Here is a 17,181-nt window from a genome sequence, read left to right as displayed (position 1 = left end):
AAACCAAGGGGGAGACAGCCGAGTCCAACAGAACTACGTTAGCAGACTCCTTGATGCTTAAAAAGTGAAACGAAAGAAGACATTACCAAGAAGAGCGACCAGATCCGCCATAGGTTCGTTAAGGATCCCACCAAAGGTCCCTGAGTGGAAATCCTGATCTCTGCACTTCACCTGCAAGACAGGGAACGGGAAGGCAGCTGCTTTCCACCGCGGCTGCTCAGAGACACCTTTCACCGGGCGGCCGACCCGCCCCGGGTGGCCCTCAGGGCTCAGGGGTCCGCTGACGTTGTCACCGCCGTGCTTCTGTCACACGATGTGGAGCGTCTGCCCCCCACGTCTTCAGGTCCCACTGATTTCCCCGAAACCGACCTCAGCCCCGACCTTGCCACCAACAGCGCCGAATCCCAGACCACCAGCCCCTCCTCGGCCTAACGACTGACGTGTAATGCAGCTGCCTTCCTCTTGGTTTCACGCCATCTCTTGCTCAGCGCTCCTTCCAGAAAAATTCTCCAAGAAACTTTCTTCTCCTTGTTCTTTTCCTGCCTGCAGGACCATTCTACTTACGTCTCCTCTGATAACTTCTTTTCTGTCTTTTCGCCCGCCAGCTTAATCCTGGGATCACTCTACACACAGAGCTTCAAGGCCCACGGGACTTCCTTTACAACCTCCAGACTCTCAACGCTCCTTCCCTAGGTCTGACCTTTGACCTACTCACGAGACCTAAAGCTTCTAGTCGCCTATGGTACATAACACTTTGGTGCGCTCCCAGCTTCTGAACTTGAGGAGGTCTAGAAGGGAACATCTTCTACAATTACTTCCTCCTAGCTTGCCGTTTCCAAAACAAGGAGAGATGCCAGTCCTATAAATCTATCCCCTTAAAATGATGTTGGGGACTTCCCTGGTGGTCCAGTGGTTAAGACTTCGCCTTCCAGGGCAGGGGGTGCAGGTTCGATCCCTGGTCGGGGACCTAAGATCCCACATGCCTCGCGGCCAAGAAACCAAAACGTAAAACAGAAGCAATATTGTAACAAATTCAACAAAGACTCTAAAAATGGTCCCCATCAAAAAAAAATCTTTAAAAAAAAATGATCTTGGATTTCTCCCAGGCACACTACGTCCAATCGGTTCCCAAGTTCTAATGAGTTTGGGTTTTTAATTCTCTTTGACCCGTTCCCTCTCACCTTTCCTGCCCGGCTGGCCCTTCTCTGCCTCTAGCGCCATCTTTAAAGCCCTGCCCGGTGAATCTTCCATTTAGTCACCGTAGCTTAAGACCTCTATCTCATCAGGCAGTGATGCTAACGAAGCACTGTGGGGTTGCAGAGCCCCACCTCTGAAATCTTTGCCGCTTTATCCCACCTCTGCTCACAGCTTCCCTCCTCCTGGCCCCCTCGTCACGAGCCTGCCCTCCCCCGTTCTTGGCCACAGCAAGACGTCCAGTCCCTTGACCCATCCAAGACCTCCCCACCTCTCGTCCTCCTGTCCTTCTTTTCTCCCCATTCAACCTGAATGCCTCTGTGCATCCGTTCAGCCTCTCCGTGGGCGATGTCTTGACTGACTTCGCCTCCTTCTCCATCACACCATCGGGCACAGCCTAAGCCCTGGATCAACCCTGCCCACTGGGGCATCTCCACCACTGGCTCCTGAGCACAGCTGCAAACGATATCCCACTGCTCGGACAGGGGACTAAACACCCTAACCTGTCCGCCAGCCACTTCTTCGTGCCCACCTGTTCCCCACAGAGACCACTTCCAGCACATGTCTCTGCAGAGAAACTTCCTTCTGACTCAGCAGTAGAAAGAGGCCAACGACAGCGAGATGTTCCCCGGCCTTCACGCCTCGGACCCTGCCCTGCTTCTGCAGCTGCCCGGGACCCCCGCGGGAGAGCGGAAGCCCTTGCCGGGCTCAGGACCGCACCCGCCCTCCAGCTCTCATACACACCCCTCCCCTTTGGGGTTTCCCGCTGCTCTCCGAGGGAGGACTTTCTGCTTCTAACGTGCAGGCTCCATCACAGCTCGTCCGCATTGATAGAAAAGGAGCAGCAAGCAGACTACGTGTCAGGGCGGAACTCGAGGTCGCTTTTAGTGATCACAGTGACCCTGGGAGGATTACTGTGCTCACTTCAGAGGTAAGGAAACAGGCTCCGAGGTTAAGGTGCGCTCAAGGCTGTTGGCCGGATGAGCCAGACCTCGGGTGCCGGCCCTGTCAGTGCTGGCACCCCTTCTCTTTCTGTCCAAGACGTGGTGGGCAGATCAGGTAATGCCCGCTCACAGCATCCCCAGAACCCGATCAGGCGGTCAGTCTCCTTACCCCAGTGCCCCTGTGCCTGCCTCCAAATTTCACAGCTGGAGTTCCTAAAACATGGTGAGTCACAAACCCCTCTGAATCTTCTCTCCAGAAAAACGTACACAGCACATGCGTTCACGGCTGGGGGCTTCATGAACTCCCCCAGTCCCAAGACCCCGTGATCCCCGGGGCCATGCCCCCGGGGCGGTGTCTGCTCTCCTTCCTCCCCTCTGGTACCCCAGCACGGATCCACCTCCAGGCGGCTGCCGTCGGCAAGTACCTCCACCATGAAGTAGCTGTTGCCTCGCATCCCATACGTGAGCGCGGGCGTCCTCCGGCTGATCCACAGATTGTCTGAAATCACGATGTAGTCTACGCTTGAGAAGAACCCGGCCTTCTCTTTCTGGACAAGTTTCTCCAGGGCAGGAGAACCAGCCTCCTCCATCCCCTCGATGACAAATTTGACGTTCACGGGCAGATCCTGAATGAACAGTGGAGCAAACCACGCTGTCAAAAAAAGTGGACACCTTTTTGCCCTTTCACCTTTTAAAATCCAGATTTGTTTGCATGTAACTTAAACACACTGAATTATTATATACATTCCCCAAAGCTCTGTTTATAACGAAGGAGTTTTAACTCAGGTTGTGACAGAGAATTCAAGGTAATGGCCAGGGAGCCATCAACCTAATACTGATGACAGAGGATCTGGGCAGGGCATCCCTAAAGAAAAGGCTGCGTCCACCATATGGGGTTCCACTCAGCCCCTGCAGAGAAGCCCGTTCCTCCTTCTCCCCAGAAGGAATTTTTCCAGAAAGGTTACTCAGTTACAAATCTCTTTCCTGTCCTCATAATTCTGAGCATGATAAATGAGAACTCTTTCCTTTGAAAGGCTGTCTAATGTTTAAGCCTCAGGATAATTTTCATTTCAAGTATCTGTTATTTTTCAGCTACGAGTTCAATCTGCCTTTTAACTTATTCAAAGGCTTTGATCTTGCAGCAAAACGGACCTTGAGTTTTTCTCTAATATTAGGACATGGAATAGCGCCTTTACAATTCTTACAATGTGCCTTTACCCCATTTGGTTTTGATCTTTTTGTATCTGTATAATTTATAACTTCATATCTTTGAGAGCCGTGTGGAGAAGAGAGGTCGATGGCTTTTCCTAGAGCATAAGGCGCGTGCAGGGCGGGGGGGGGGGGGGGGGGGGGGGGGGGCAGGGAGGGTGGTGAAAAGTTATTCTATGCAGACGAGGCAGTGCAGACACACTCATTAGCTCTAATGAGTGGGATTGCCCAGCCCCAGATTAACAAAAGCAGGACGGGTGGAGGATTATGTATTAGAAAATGTGACCTTCAGTCATTCAGCTGCTTAAGGGCATTTGGGGATGACAAGTTTTTCAATGCATTCCTTGAATACACTTCTATGTGTCTTAGGAAGTTAAGCTAAAGTTCTGAAATCTTAATGTTTGAAAGCGCTTTATTAACGTTTAACTAGAAAACAATTCCCAAGAAGTAGCTGGAAAGCCTAAGAATTTTCTGGCAAAATGTGATTAATAAAATACAAGTCAATAGCTATTAAGTGTTGGAGGAGGACGTGGGGCTGGCAGCCAAGCCTGGGCTTTGGTCTCTGCTCTGTCCCTTGACACCCAGGGACCCAGGACCAGCCATTTCACCTCTCGGCAGCCCACTTCTCTGTTAACACTTGCTCTGCCTCTTGGTAAGATGATGCAGTGAGGTGATGTACATTTAAGTGCTCTGTAAGCAAGACAGAAAGAGGGGATGGAGGGCAGAAGGGAACGAGGAAGGAAGAAACCAGAGCTCATAAAGGGCCTAGTACTCGCAGGCTCCAGGGAACCTTTCCTATTCACTGAATCCACTCGACAAGCCTGGAGACAGATATGATCATTCCTAGATCACGGATGAGGAGAGTGAGCCTCAGGGAGATTAGCTGGTTTTTCTAAGGGCAGTGGGGATTCCTTAGGTTTTGTTTGCGATTATATGTTTCAGAGTTGAAATTTAAAAAGCAAAGCAGATTTTGACCTTTATATAGGACCTGTCTTATAAATATTGCTTTCCTCTTCTTAAGAAAGAAGGACAGAAAACGAGAGACAAAGGTGGGACGTGGGGAGGGAGGGAGGGAGGGGGAGAGACAGAGAGGAAGGACGGAAGGAAGGAAGGAAGGGAGGGAGGGAGGGAGGGAGGGAGGAAGGAAGAAAGAAAAGAGAGAGAGAGAGAGAAACCAAGGGCTTATTTAGGGGAGTGCCATGAACAAGAGGACAACCTTGCAGTGGTCAGCAGGGCCCAGCCAGAAAAACGTCCTGATTCACTAAGCCTGTCTTCCTCAATGAGATAAAGCAGTCAAGTCAGAGCAGTTAAACCCTCTCTTCCGCTTATGTCTCAGGAGACAACAGACTCATGAGAGAAGCCCCTGGGGTCTGATGAAATCACCTCCGGGAAAGAAAAAACGTCAGGACCTGCTCGAAGGACAGGATTTGGGAGAAGCAGCATCAGGGACCTAAACCTCGGGCAACAGCTGGGCCGCTCCACTTGTCTTGCGGACAAGTGGACACGCTGCCCGGAGGTGGACCCCCCCAGTCCTCCCCAGACAGGCACATCCCAGCCCGACCTCGCACCCCTCTGTCTCGGAAGGAGTGTGCTGCTCCCAGAGCCTCTTTGGGGACGGGGTGGGGATGGTTGGCAGGGGTTTGCCCTGTGACTGCCGACACGTCCCTTTCTGTCCATGAACCCAACAAATGGGCCCCACTTCCTCTTAAATTTCCAGTGTTCCGAAGTGCTTAATTCAATTCAGCCACACAAGTAAGATGAGGGAAAGGTAGCAAGGCTGCACATTTTTAAGGTGACCCCACAAACTCCTTCTGCACCCCCAGGTTGCAGAGCCCATACTCTGTGGAGCCCAGACTGGAATGGGCTGGGTCTCATCCTTGGGCCTGGTCTCCCTGGCACAGGCTCAAGCTCACCAACTAGCGGAGCCATTTCTGTATGAAAGGGATGGAATCACACCATCAAATCCACCCAGTGTTAGAGGGCCGGCGCCCATATCAACACCCTCACTTTTACAGAACAGAATCTGAAGCCCAGAGAGGTTAAGTCTCCCACCCATGGCCACATAGCTAGATTGGATCCTGTTTGGAGTGTAAGCACGCTCACTACCAGAAGAGAAAAGAGCAGTGCGAGATGAAACCATCCTCGTGAGCACAGCAAACAACACAGTTTTAGTTGGTGGTCTGAGAGAGTAGCCCTCCCCTCAAAGCTGCACCCCACCATAACCCCTCCTTGGACGGATTGAAACCACTTCCCACAAGAATGCAAAGAACTCAAGGATTCAGACAGAACGTCACCCCCAGAGATCGCTATCCTGATAATCTGCAAAGCACCTAATATATTTCTTAAAGCGTATGTCTGTCTCTATTAACAAAACCATACTTTGTGATAAGAAGGACGGGTTGCAGATAAAAAAGACAAGCTGAGTAAGTTGAAGATAAAAAAGACAAGTCCCAGCAGATGGTGATGTAGCCACAGGCTCATCATGTTTTTTGTTGTGTCTCATTGTTGCATGTCAACAGCACGGGATCAAGGTATCACCCTGCCCCAGACCAGCTGGGTGGCTTTGAGTATGTTCCCTTCCTTTCCCAAGCCTCTCTTTCTTTATCTGTAAAATGCGTGTGATTGTAACACATTCCTCTGCAGATTGCTGGGAAGAGTAAAGGACACCATGCAGCTCAAAGCCAGCTGCCTCCATCACCATCATCACCATCATCACCATCACCATCACCATCATCACCATCATCACCATCACCATCATCACCGTCATCACCATCACCACCATCACCATCATCATCACCATCATCACCATCACCATCACCATCATCACCATCACCATCACCATCACCACCATCATCACCATCACCATCATCACCATCATCACCATCATCACCATCACCATCATCATCACCATCACCATCATCACCATCACCACCATCATCACCATCATCACCATCACCATCACCATCATCACCATCTTCACCATCATCACCATCACCATCACCGTCATCACCATCACCATCATCATCACCATCATCACCATCACCACCATCATCACCATCATCACCATCACCATCACCGTCATCACCATCACCATCATCATCATCATCGTCATCATCACCATCATCATCATCATCGTCATCATCACCATCATCATCATCATCACCATCACCATCATCATCCTCGCTCCCAAGCACAGCCGGCACCTACCTCGTCCAGGGCTCTGAATGTGCTCACAGCGTTGATCCACGCTAAAACAGGGCCTTTGTTGTCTGTCGTTCCTCGGCCGTACAGTTTTCCTTTAAAAATGGGCGAAGAATTTTCAGAAAAGCATGGACACCTCTGCCAAGTTGAGTGAGCCAAAACTAAAGGTAGTTTTACGGGTAATTGTTCTAATGGTGCTTTCTATTTTTCTAGGCAGACGTCTTGGTCTGAAATCACAAAGTATTGTTTCTTATGTACAAATAGTATGCTAGCCAGCAAACATAAGCTAATTTGAAATATACAGATCCCTTTGGCCTTAACAGTAATTAGCTATTTTATCCAAGTTCATGGAAGAAGACCCGCGGGTTTGTTGCAGAATGTCAGGTAATATAGCCTCTCACTCTGAGATTTTACAATTAGCAGGACAATGAAAACGGGTGTATGTGTGTCTCCATTAACCTTTCTTTTTCTTGTCTTTATAAAACATAATTACATTTGGTGTTTTTTAAAAAGAAAATATGTGACCTACACAACTATTTTCCTCAAAACCCAAGAACTCTCCTCGTGGGGACTTAATTTGCCCAGGGGCACAAAGGTTCATGGTTTCTTTCACAACTGAAAGAAAATCAGCCTCATTGGACCAACCGGTGGACCATGAGGGCAGCATTCTCTGCACTCCTAACGACAGGTAAGGCCTGGAGCCCGGGGCAGTCACATCTCGAATTCTTAAGGCCTATGAGCCGTCCTTCACCCACAGAAGAGCCCAGCACGAGGCGTCACTGACCGTCCACCTCCGTCAGCGTGTGAGGGTCCGTGACCCACCCGTCCTCCTGTCTGGCAGGCTGCACGTCTAAGTGGCCGTAGAAGCACACGGTGGGCTTCTTGGGATCATCCCCCAGTTCGGCCAGGATGATGGGAGGTATCGGGAGGCTCTGACCATCAGGCAGCTGCAGACGGAAAACGGATAACTTTTTTCGAAAAAAAGCCATTTGGTTCTTCCAGAAAATTCAAAGACATGGATGGCGTTAGGAGTCTGTTACTAGCTCCAATCAGGTGGACACAGTCCTGGAAACAGACTATTCAGACTCGTCAGTGCTAAAGCAGGCGACACCGAGAGGGTAGATTAAAGATCCATCTACTCCCGAGGGGCAGTAATAAGCCTTGATTCTGATGAGGGATTGGGTCCTTCGAGAAAGAGGCACTTGAACTTAAGGGAAAGGGCCATCTGGGAGAAACGTGAAGCACGTGAAGGACACGAACAGCACAGGTGGGGGCCTTCGCGCGCCCCCTCCACCTTCCCCCCGTCCCCCCCCCCCCCCCCCGCCCCCGGTCCCGCCAGGACGAGAGGTCGATGCTGCAGCCTCCGGTGGGATGAGGTGGTGATTTTCACCCTTACTGGGAGTCGCGGTGCTGCTTCTGAGCACCGGGGCAAGCAAAGCCCCGTCCTGCCGCCATGAAGGGAAGCCTGGCTGATGCCCAGGGAGGCGGCAGCTCGGAGGCTGGGGGGATGCCAGCACCTGCTGAAAACCCGCGTCCACCGAGTCCACGCGGGCTCCCAGGAGCCGGAGCCGCTCTGCAGCCAGGCCCATCATTCTGAGCAGCTCTCGTCGGAGGCGCAGCACGGGCTGGACCGAGTCGCTCTCGACCGCCACCCACTCCTTCAGCGTCTGGGGGGAAAGGCGACAGGTGGTCAGCACGCGGCTCATCCGCGTCCACTCTTGGGGGCGCACCTCGCCGGGTCCCCGGCGCCCTCATCTGACCTGGAGACCGAGCTGGCAGACACACGACACTCACAGCAAGTGGCAGACAGCGGGAGGTGTGATCAGGAGCCCAGAGGCCAGAGACGTCTGGTCAACGCAGGGCGGGACGGTTGGCGGAAGGCCGCCTCTGAAGCCTGGCCGGCCCCGCGGCGCCACCAGGCTCATACAGAAGGCGCGGGTCCCCGCCCCCCTCGTGGCCTCTAAGAACTGAGAGCAGCCACCCCTCGAGGGCTCGGCTTCCCACAAACGTCCCTCACAGGTCACTCTGATCCACCCCACGGTGGCCTCAGCTAGGCTGCAGGAGCCCCCGTGACCATCCCGTGCATTTCAGTTCTGAGGTCCCCCCGCTGCACCTGCAGGATCCGGGAGGGGGTGTAACCCCGGGTCTGAACTCAGGGCTGCGCAGGCAGACATCCTGAGTCCCTGGTCCTGGTTCTGCGCACTGCAGGTGGGGGACTTCGAGGACACCCCTGAAGCTCTCTTAGCCTCGGCTTTCTCCGCTGCCGGGGGGCGTGAGGCTCCCTCGCGGCGGGTTACGGTGGATGTAATGCTGTGGGACAGTGACACGTACACATTTCGGTCTTTCTCCCCGGTTCCCGGCCAGCACTCCTAAAACTTTTACAATTTCCTAAGCGGTAAGGTACTAGGAGCATCTCTTGTTCTAATATTTGGTCTTCGACGCCGGGTCCTGACACAGAGCTCCTAATGCCCTTGGGATTTCCCGGGTGAAAAGGAGCGCACTTTTGTTCTAGCGAGGAACTCTGGAGGCTCCTGGGCGTGCGGGCCGGTCCCCAGAAAGACCGACGAGCCGCGATCAGACGCTCAGAGCCTCCAGCCCCAGCTCCCCACCTCGGGGGAAGGACGACGGGCTGGAGATGGAGCTAAGAATCGCTGATGCCTACGTGACGAAGCCCCCATAAACATCCCTGAGGCTCAGGGTTCAGAGAACTTCCGGGCTGGGAAGGGGCACCCCGCAACCCACAGGACAGAAGCTCCCGCCCCGGGCAAACGTGTGGAAGCGTGTCCCTGAGTTCTGCGAGCTCTTCTAGCAAACGATGAGCCGGAGGCGGGGCCACCAGAGGCCCTGATCTGTAGCCGAGTCAGGCAGAGTGTGGGCAACCTGGGGACCCACCACCAGCTACTGGCGTCTGAGGTCGGCATTGGGGTAGGGGCAACACTACCTCCAGGAAGACAGTGTCAGAGGTGAGCCACGTCGCAGGACACCGGGGGGGCCCACAGACAACTGGAGACCTGCTTGTTGTGCAGGAAACCCACACTCTGGGGACAGAAGAGGAAACACGTCTTTCTAGGTGAGGACGGAGTGAGAACGTGTACACCGGAGGCCCAGGCCGCAGCCTCGCCCCGCGGGTGCTCTGTAACCGCTGCTGATTCTCAGCGTCAGGAGCGATCCTTCCCATTCCGGGGTCTGCACCTGAGCTGCTTACACTGGGACAGCCGCAGTGTTTATTAGAAACCATACCTGTGATTTTGGACTCTACTTCCTAACTTATTTTAGTTTGATTTCTATCCTGGTTGTAGCACTTCTATTTTTATTGTAAAGAAATGTGTTTGATCTGAAGGAATATTGTGTTTTACATTTTTAAACTGGAACTTATAGGGCGGACGCCGCCACGTTAGCGCTAAACGTAACGCACCGGGAGTATCCGAGGACGCCGCACAGAGCAGCGTTCGGGCTGAAAGGCCCACGTTGGCGCGTGCTCCCACCGCACGCCTCTTCTCTCCCCGCTGTGAGCTCCAGCCTGCGCTGCGAGCCCCAGGCAGGTCTCAACATCCCAACAGGCACTTACAGCAAGTCAACACGCCCACATGAGGAAGGCTTCCATGAAGGTCAAGCCTAAGCACCGCAGCCTGGGCACTGAGCTTTGTGCTTTAGTATGAATCATGGGGGATTCACGTCTGTTTGCACAGTAATATTCCTGACTTGGGTTGGTTGACCCAGTAAATGTACACTGAACACACATCGTGTGCCAGACACGGTGTCGGGGGCTCGGGGTCCAGGGCGGCCTCAGGGAGTTCCCGGGCGGTGGAGGCGGGCCAGGCGTGCCGGGGGCACAGGAGAGCCAGCAGGAGGAGGGGGACGTGCCAGGGGGTGACGGAACGGGGAGGATGCATTTCAGCTAGTTCTGCAGGTGGAGAGGGTCTCTGAAGGGGAGGATGGGCCACCTGATGGTGGTCCAGAGTAAAGGTGAGCTCAGTGGAGCTCGGTGGTCATTGCTAAACAGCCATCCCTAGATCAAACGTGCTGGGAATGCCCTTTTTGGAAGGAATGGCCGGAAGGGATCTCTTACCTGAATCTAACCAACATTTATTATTCTAAGTCAATGAGGAGTCACAGGCATTTTACATGGAGTTGTCAGGCAAAAAAAAAAAAAAAAAAATCCACATCTTCCAGCAAATAACCATTCTCCCAGATTCCCAAAGGGCACATCCAAGCATTTTGTGTGTGCCGTGTCTCTCACCTGTACAAATTCATCCTGATGGAGATCGATGTATTGGAAGACCTTCTCTAGCAGCCCGGTGGGCGGGGAGGACGGTGACAACATGCCTCCGTCCAGCAGCAGCAGGAAAGCAAGGAAGGAGAGATGGTGCCTGTGAGCATGTGACAGGGGGGATATTTTAAAATAAGGACCAGGTTTTGGACTTTCCACCTTTCAAGTACTTCAAGAAAGTTAATGTTATCCAACACAGCTGATTCCAGTCTTTTGAACTAAAATAACACAAGGTAGTAGAATGGGAAATATATTTTTTGCTATATCTTCACCCAAACCCTTCATTTGCAATGCTAAAGAATTTTAATAAGATAGAAACCAAGTTAACAAGCTTGTATTTAAGCAATGCTGTTGTTCGGTTTTTTCCTATGATACAATCTTTCCTATGGGTTCACTTCCTATAAAGCTATGTCGGCTCCCTACAACCCAGGTGTTAAGGGTAATATTTATAAGAGAGAAAAATGTGAGATAATTAAAAACAAAAAACAAACAAAAAGAACAGCAACAAGACTTCTTTGTGTGATTAACCACTTTATGTAATATTAGAAAAGTAAGGAAAGACTAAAATCCTGTGCAGTGTTGTAGGGTTTCTTTCCATCAGCTCCTGAGGTTAGAATACTTTGAGAAGAAACTTACAAGCCACGCTGTGATAAATAACATTGCAGGACGGGCGATCATGTGGACACTGTTGGCCACAGTCTCTGCCTGGGAGCCCCTGGTCCGTGGCTTTCTCCTCTTTCCCTCCCACGAATCTGGCCTCTCTGCTTCCATCCCTGACGGGTCCCTTCCTTCCTTTGCCCAAGACCCCACTTCCTCCCTCCTCCCTCTCCCTGTGATCCCTTCCTAGTCTCTTCTGGACTCCCACAGCAGGCTCCAGGCTGGGTGCAGAGCAGAAAAACTGGGTCCAGAAGACAGTAGGATTTCCAGGTTGCAGACTAAACTAATTATCTTCTTCCAAACCAACTCTTCCTTCTGGATTGGCTCTGTTCATTTTTGAAATAGACTTTAGTTTTTAGAGACATCTTAGGTTCAGGCTGCTTCTTCCCTTGGCCTCCAGTTCCAGGCACCAACAGAGCCAAGGTGAGGACTTGGGTCTAGAATATCAAGAACTACTACAACTCAATAATAAAAGACAAATTCACCCAATTAAAAACGGGCAAAAGATTTGAATAGACATTTCTCCAAAGAAAACATACAAATCCCAACAAGCACATGAAGAGATGCTCAACATCGTTAGCACCAGGGAAACGCAAATCTAACCGCGACGCGACAACAGTTCACACCACTCAGGATGGTTACAATCAAAATGCCACATGACAACGAGAGCTGGTGAGGACGTGGAGGGATTGGAACCCTCGCGCACTATTGCTGGGGATGTAAAATGGTGCGGCTGCTTTGGAGACAGCCTGGCAGCTCCTCGGACGATTCAACGCAGCGTATCTTACGGCCCAGCAATCCCACTCCTAGGTGTGTGCCCAAGAGAAATGATAGCATACGTCCACACAACAACTTGTGCTTGTACGTTTACAGCAGCATTATTTGTAATAGCCAAAGCTGGAGACGATCCAAATGACCAGTAATGAACGACTGAATGAACAAAATGTCGTACAGACGCACAATGGAATATTACTCAGCCATAAAAAGAAGTGAAGTTTTGACACGTGCTACAGTACAAAAGAACCCGAACACATGTTAAGTGAAAGAAACCAGAAACAAAAGACTACACGTTGGATCAGTCCAATTATGTGAAATGTCTGGAATAGGTAAATCCTAAGAAACAAAAGTAGATTGGTGGTTGCCTAGGGCTGGGAGGGTTGGGGGAAAGTGGGCTAGGACTGCTAATGAGTTGGGGATTCATTTTCAGTGATGAGAATGTGCTAAAGTTGATCGTGGCAGTCATGGTGCAATTCTGAATGCACTAAAAACCACTGAATTGCAATGCACTCTGTAAGCGGGTGGATTGTAGGGAAAATGAATTGTATTGTAATACAGTAGTTATAAAAATAATAATAATAAATGTAAGCACTCATTCAACAATACAAATATATTACTGCGTATGAGAAATGTCTATAAAGGAAGCTAAGGTGAGGGTGACATCAGGGTCAAAGCGAGCCACGCTCCTCCGTGAGTGGACGAAGCACTTGGCCCAGCAGATGGCGCCAGTGAGCTGTGAAGCATCTCCCCCGTCCTCCTCCGCGGCTCCCAGTTCCCCTTCTGAGGGCAGCTAAGTCCCGTGGGCAGAGCCTAGAGCCAGGGGCTGCGAGGACCCAGGAGGAAAAGGCCCCTGCAGACCCACAGTGGGAGGACCATGAGGTTCGTGCAAGTGGAGGAGGAAATTTTTTGCAGCCGATCCATCTAAATTAATATTTGAACTGTTATTTTTATTCTTCATTCATTCAATTTGCATTAAAAAATTGTTTGGGGGCTTCCCCGGTGGTGCAGTGGTTAAGAATCCGCCTGCCAATGCAGAGGACATGGGTTCAAGCCCTGGTCCAGGAAGATCTCACATGCTGCGGAGCAACTAAGCCCATGTGCCACAACTACTGAGCCTGCACCCTAGAGCCCGTAAGCCACAACTGCTGAGTCCGTGTGCCACAACTACTGAAGCCCACGCACCTAGAGCCCATGCTCCGCAACAAGAGAAGCCACCGCAATGAGAAGCCCGCGCACCACAACGAAGAGTGGCCCCCGCTCGCCGCAACTAGAGAAAGCCCGCGCGCAGCAGCGAAGACCCAGTACAGCCAAAATAAATAAAATTAATTAATTAGAAAAATTATTTGGTGCTCCTCTCCAATGAAATATGAAAGGAAAACGTGAAGAGGAAAGGAAGCCAAAGGAAAAGGATAGGAAGGAAAAACCTCGATTGAGAGGACCGAGAGTCCCTCCTGAGGACTGAGCTTCCATCAGGCTTGTTCCTGGAGACGCGGTCCTGCCCACAGGGCCTGCACCACCGCACCCCTCAGCCCCAGAGCCTTCCCCCCATCTGTCTCCCGTCTCCATTCGCCGTCAGGCCTGCAGAGACCGGCTGTGGGCGCTCATCCTGCTCTTAGGATCCCAGGTGGGACCCCTGGGCATCCTTCGGTCTCCTCCTGAGTCTCTTGTGTTCCTCACCTTTCTGTTTGTTTTCTTGGGTTACAGTCATGCTTGACCTGAACGAATCACCCAACAAAACCCTGGGGACTTAGAAAGGGTATTCCTGGCCTTGGCCTTCGCAGGAAGGAGCAGTCGCTGGAGAAGGCAAGGTGAGGGCGAGGGTCAGGGAGCAGAGACGGAAGCCCAGGTCTTAGCGTCCTCCTGGGGGCCCGGCGGCCCAGCCTGGGCTGCAGGGCCTCGCAGAGGAAACCCCTTTGCCCCAGAGGCTCCTGTTAATTCCAGCTGGTTGTTCTCACACTGGGAACCGAAGTTCCACGTGCCCCTGTGCTGAGTACTTACATTTAAATGTAAGGACTTCCTGACTTCTCAAAGTCAGGCCACACCTCTGCGGTGTAACCATCCCCCACCCCGTCCTTCCCCTAATCCAAAGAGCTTCACTTCCTCAAAGCCTCGCCTCCCACTGGACGCAGGCCTCAGTGGCCACTCTGCTCTCTCCCAGCCCCAGCCAACAACTGGAGACAGTTAGAGGAGCTGTGTACCTAGCTGACAGTGGCCTTGAGATCCCATGGGCTGCCTCAACCGATGACACTTCTCTATCTCCTGCCACGAAAACAGCAGGCATCTCCGAAGGAGTCTGGGTGGTGGTTAGTTTCTGATGTTGAACAGAATAAAGAACAGAAAATGAAAGCGCTCTCACCGCACACAGCCTGGGCCAAGGGTGTCTCCCCGGGTACACACAATGGCCCATCAGCCAAGCCCTTTTCCACCCCCGTAAGAAACTTTAGTGCCGGCGTCAACCTGGATGCCAAGAATTCTACTTACCAAGTCCTTTAGAGTCTGGTGTGACTTTTACAGAGGTCGCTCTGCTGGTGTCTGCTTTGATGAACTTTATAATACAGGAAAAATGCTTTGTTAGCCTAGTTTATCTCACCATGAGAGGATTAAAAACAAAAGTTCCAAACCAAAACACAGGCTTTTCCGGCTTGTGTTCATTCCCTTGCCGGCTCTGAACGGAGCCCAGCGATTCCTGCTGAGGCTAACCAGTCCTGCAGGCTGGTGAGGGCGTGGCTTTCACAGGGCAGCCTGGACTCACGCCAGGGCCAAGGAGGCAGTTTCAAGGAGCGGAACACCCCAGAAAGTCCCAAGAACTGCAGTGTGTCCACCATCCTCTCGTGGGGTCTGCCGGGCGAGTCTGACCCCCAGAGGAGGGGTCAGTGGCCGAGCCTCACTCCCAGACCCAGAGGTGACCCGCACGCCGCACACAGGCGGCTGGGATGCCAGCACAGGCTCCGCAGGGCCACGGAGGGCAGAGGTCACCAGAAGCGGGGACCGAGGAGGCCCTGGGCGCCAGCCCGGGGCGCACGTGGAGCTGAGAACGGGCTCTGCCCCTCCCGATGGCCGACAGCCGGCTGCGGGCAGGGGGCACAGGCTGTGAAACAGGCACAAAGCACCACCACGTGCCGCCAGGAAGGGCCCGAGGTCGGTTCCCACAGCGGCCGGCCCTTCGAGGCCCGGGGCTCCGGAATGCTCCATCCGGGGCGGCAGGCGGCCAAAGACCGGCTCCTGACGGCGGGGGGCGCGTTTCTTCACCGCCTGGGGTCTTTGCCAGCGGGGAGCCGGCTGCCTGCACAGGCCGCGGGAAGGAGGAAGCTGGCCTGTCAGCGAGCGAGGCCACCTCTTCCGTCCGTGTTACCCTCCCCGTCTGGCCAGGGACCTGGGCCTCTCCTGACATCAGCCTGAGGGACCGCCCGGGCTCGCTGCCTCTGGAGCCTCTGTCTTCTGGAAACATCGGCAGCACAGAGGCAAATACGCGGAGCAAAGGAGGGCCGGAGCTCCCAGAGACCCCTGCTGCTTCTCCCCCAGACAGGCAGCCGCGTCCCCCAGGTCGGGACAGAGGGCAGGAAACGGTGAGGGCGCTGCCACCACTTAGAGCTGGACGCTGAGCTCCTCAGAGGCGAGCCTGGGGCTCTGATCCCGCACCGGAGCCCACGGCGCCCGCCCCGAGAGGGGAGGGTGTCCCCCCCGGGCATCAGCGGTGCTGGGCCCGGCCTGGAGCCCAAACCTGGGGTGAGGCTGAGACCTCCAGAGCTCCTGGCTGAGGCTGCACCACAGCCGCTGCCCCCTTTTCCTTCTTCTAGATCTCGTTTGAGGCATTTTTGCATAAGAGTGTTAACAGAATAAATCTAAAATACCTGTAGGAGTGACCGAATGATCTCAGGGCACAAGAGGTGAACTCGGGGCGTTCCGGCGGCATAACGAGAGGGAGTAGGGGAACGGGATGGCGGGGCTGAGGTCAGTGGGACCCGAGAGGCAGGGAGACCCAGACTCAGAGCATCAGGAGGGTGACCGGGGAGGCGCAGCGACGCCTCCGGGAGTCGGGAGAAGAGGACAGGGTGCTGGCAGGACGGGCCAAACGGAGCTGTCACCAGAGAGCACGCCTGCTTTTTACCTAGATACGCCTTTAAATCTTATCTTCTAAAGCTGAAGTTCACAGCACAAACTTGTTTTGATTTCAAAACATGGGGCTTTATGACCTTCAACACTGGGAAGCAAGGTCCCAACGATAAAGGGAAGGAAGAATTCCAGGCTTGGCCTCCTCCTGAATCAGTGCCACAGGCTACTGTGCAGCTGGGGACGAAAGTTCAACACGTGAATAGTCAAGAACGAGGGCCATGTCAAGGACAGGGCAGGAACTTTTCAATCCCTGTGTACTACGCTCCTGTAGCTGCCAGAACCAAGTGCCACGGGCTGGGTGGCTTAGGACAACAGGAGTTCAAACGCTCACGGTTCTGGAGTTAGAACTCAAGGTGCCAGCAGGGCCGCACCCCCTCCGAAGGCTCCAGGGGAGGGTCCCTCCTGCTCTTCCCTCGGGCGTGGCTGGCAATCCTCGTGTTCCTTGGCTCATAGCGGCATCCCTGCCACCTGTGCCTCTGTCTTCACCTGCCCTTCTCCTGGGCATATCCCTGCCTCTTCTAAGAAGGACTAGGCAGTGGCTTTGGGGACCACCCCATCCTGTAGGACCTGATTTTAACTAATTACATCTGCAAAGGTCCTCCTTCCAAGTAAGGTCACATTCCGAGGTTCCAGGAGGACATGGATTTGGGGCCATTATCTGACCCAGTACACTCTGTTAGTCTCTTGTCACTAATATTCTCTTATTTGCTTATTTAATAATTATCATTTGACTCACTTGAACATAAGCTGCATGACAACTGGGACTTGGTCTTCCTATGTCCCAGGTCCCCAAGAGCCTAAGCTGTGCCTGTCACA

General features: G+C 53.0%; 1 protein-coding gene across 2 annotated transcripts in view; it reads right to left on the bottom strand.

Moving 5' to 3' along the window:
• CNDP1 (carnosine dipeptidase 1) overlaps positions 1-17,181 on the bottom strand; it is a 34,900-nt gene that overhangs the window by 11,134 nt on the left and 6,585 nt on the right. The window contains exons 3-10 of one of the 2 annotated variants that reach the window (XM_068563717.1): positions 14,734-14,797; positions 14,451-14,563; positions 10,789-10,918; positions 8,066-8,215; positions 7,333-7,495; positions 6,555-6,643; positions 2,564-2,764; positions 87-171 (exon numbers count right to left, since the gene is read on the bottom strand). In XM_068563717.1, coding sequence (XP_068419818.1) covers positions 87-171; positions 2,564-2,764; positions 6,555-6,643; positions 7,333-7,495; positions 8,066-8,215; positions 10,789-10,918; positions 14,451-14,533 — 901 coding nt within the window. In that variant the 5' untranslated portion in view covers positions 14,534-14,563; positions 14,734-14,797. Of the gene's footprint in view, positions 1-86; positions 172-2,563; positions 2,765-6,554; positions 6,644-7,332; positions 7,496-8,065; positions 8,216-10,788; positions 10,919-14,450; positions 14,564-14,733; positions 14,927-17,181 lie in introns of those variants that run through there. The other variant, XM_068563718.1, reaches the window with a different exon arrangement.

Source organism: Eschrichtius robustus, chromosome 14 (genome assembly GCF_028021215.1).
Source record: "Eschrichtius robustus isolate mEscRob2 chromosome 14, mEscRob2.pri, whole genome shotgun sequence".
NCBI lineage: Eukaryota > Metazoa > Chordata > Mammalia > Artiodactyla > Eschrichtiidae > Eschrichtius > Eschrichtius robustus.
Note: the sequence above shows the minus strand (reverse complement) of the source record. Positions and strands in the feature narration are given on the sequence as shown.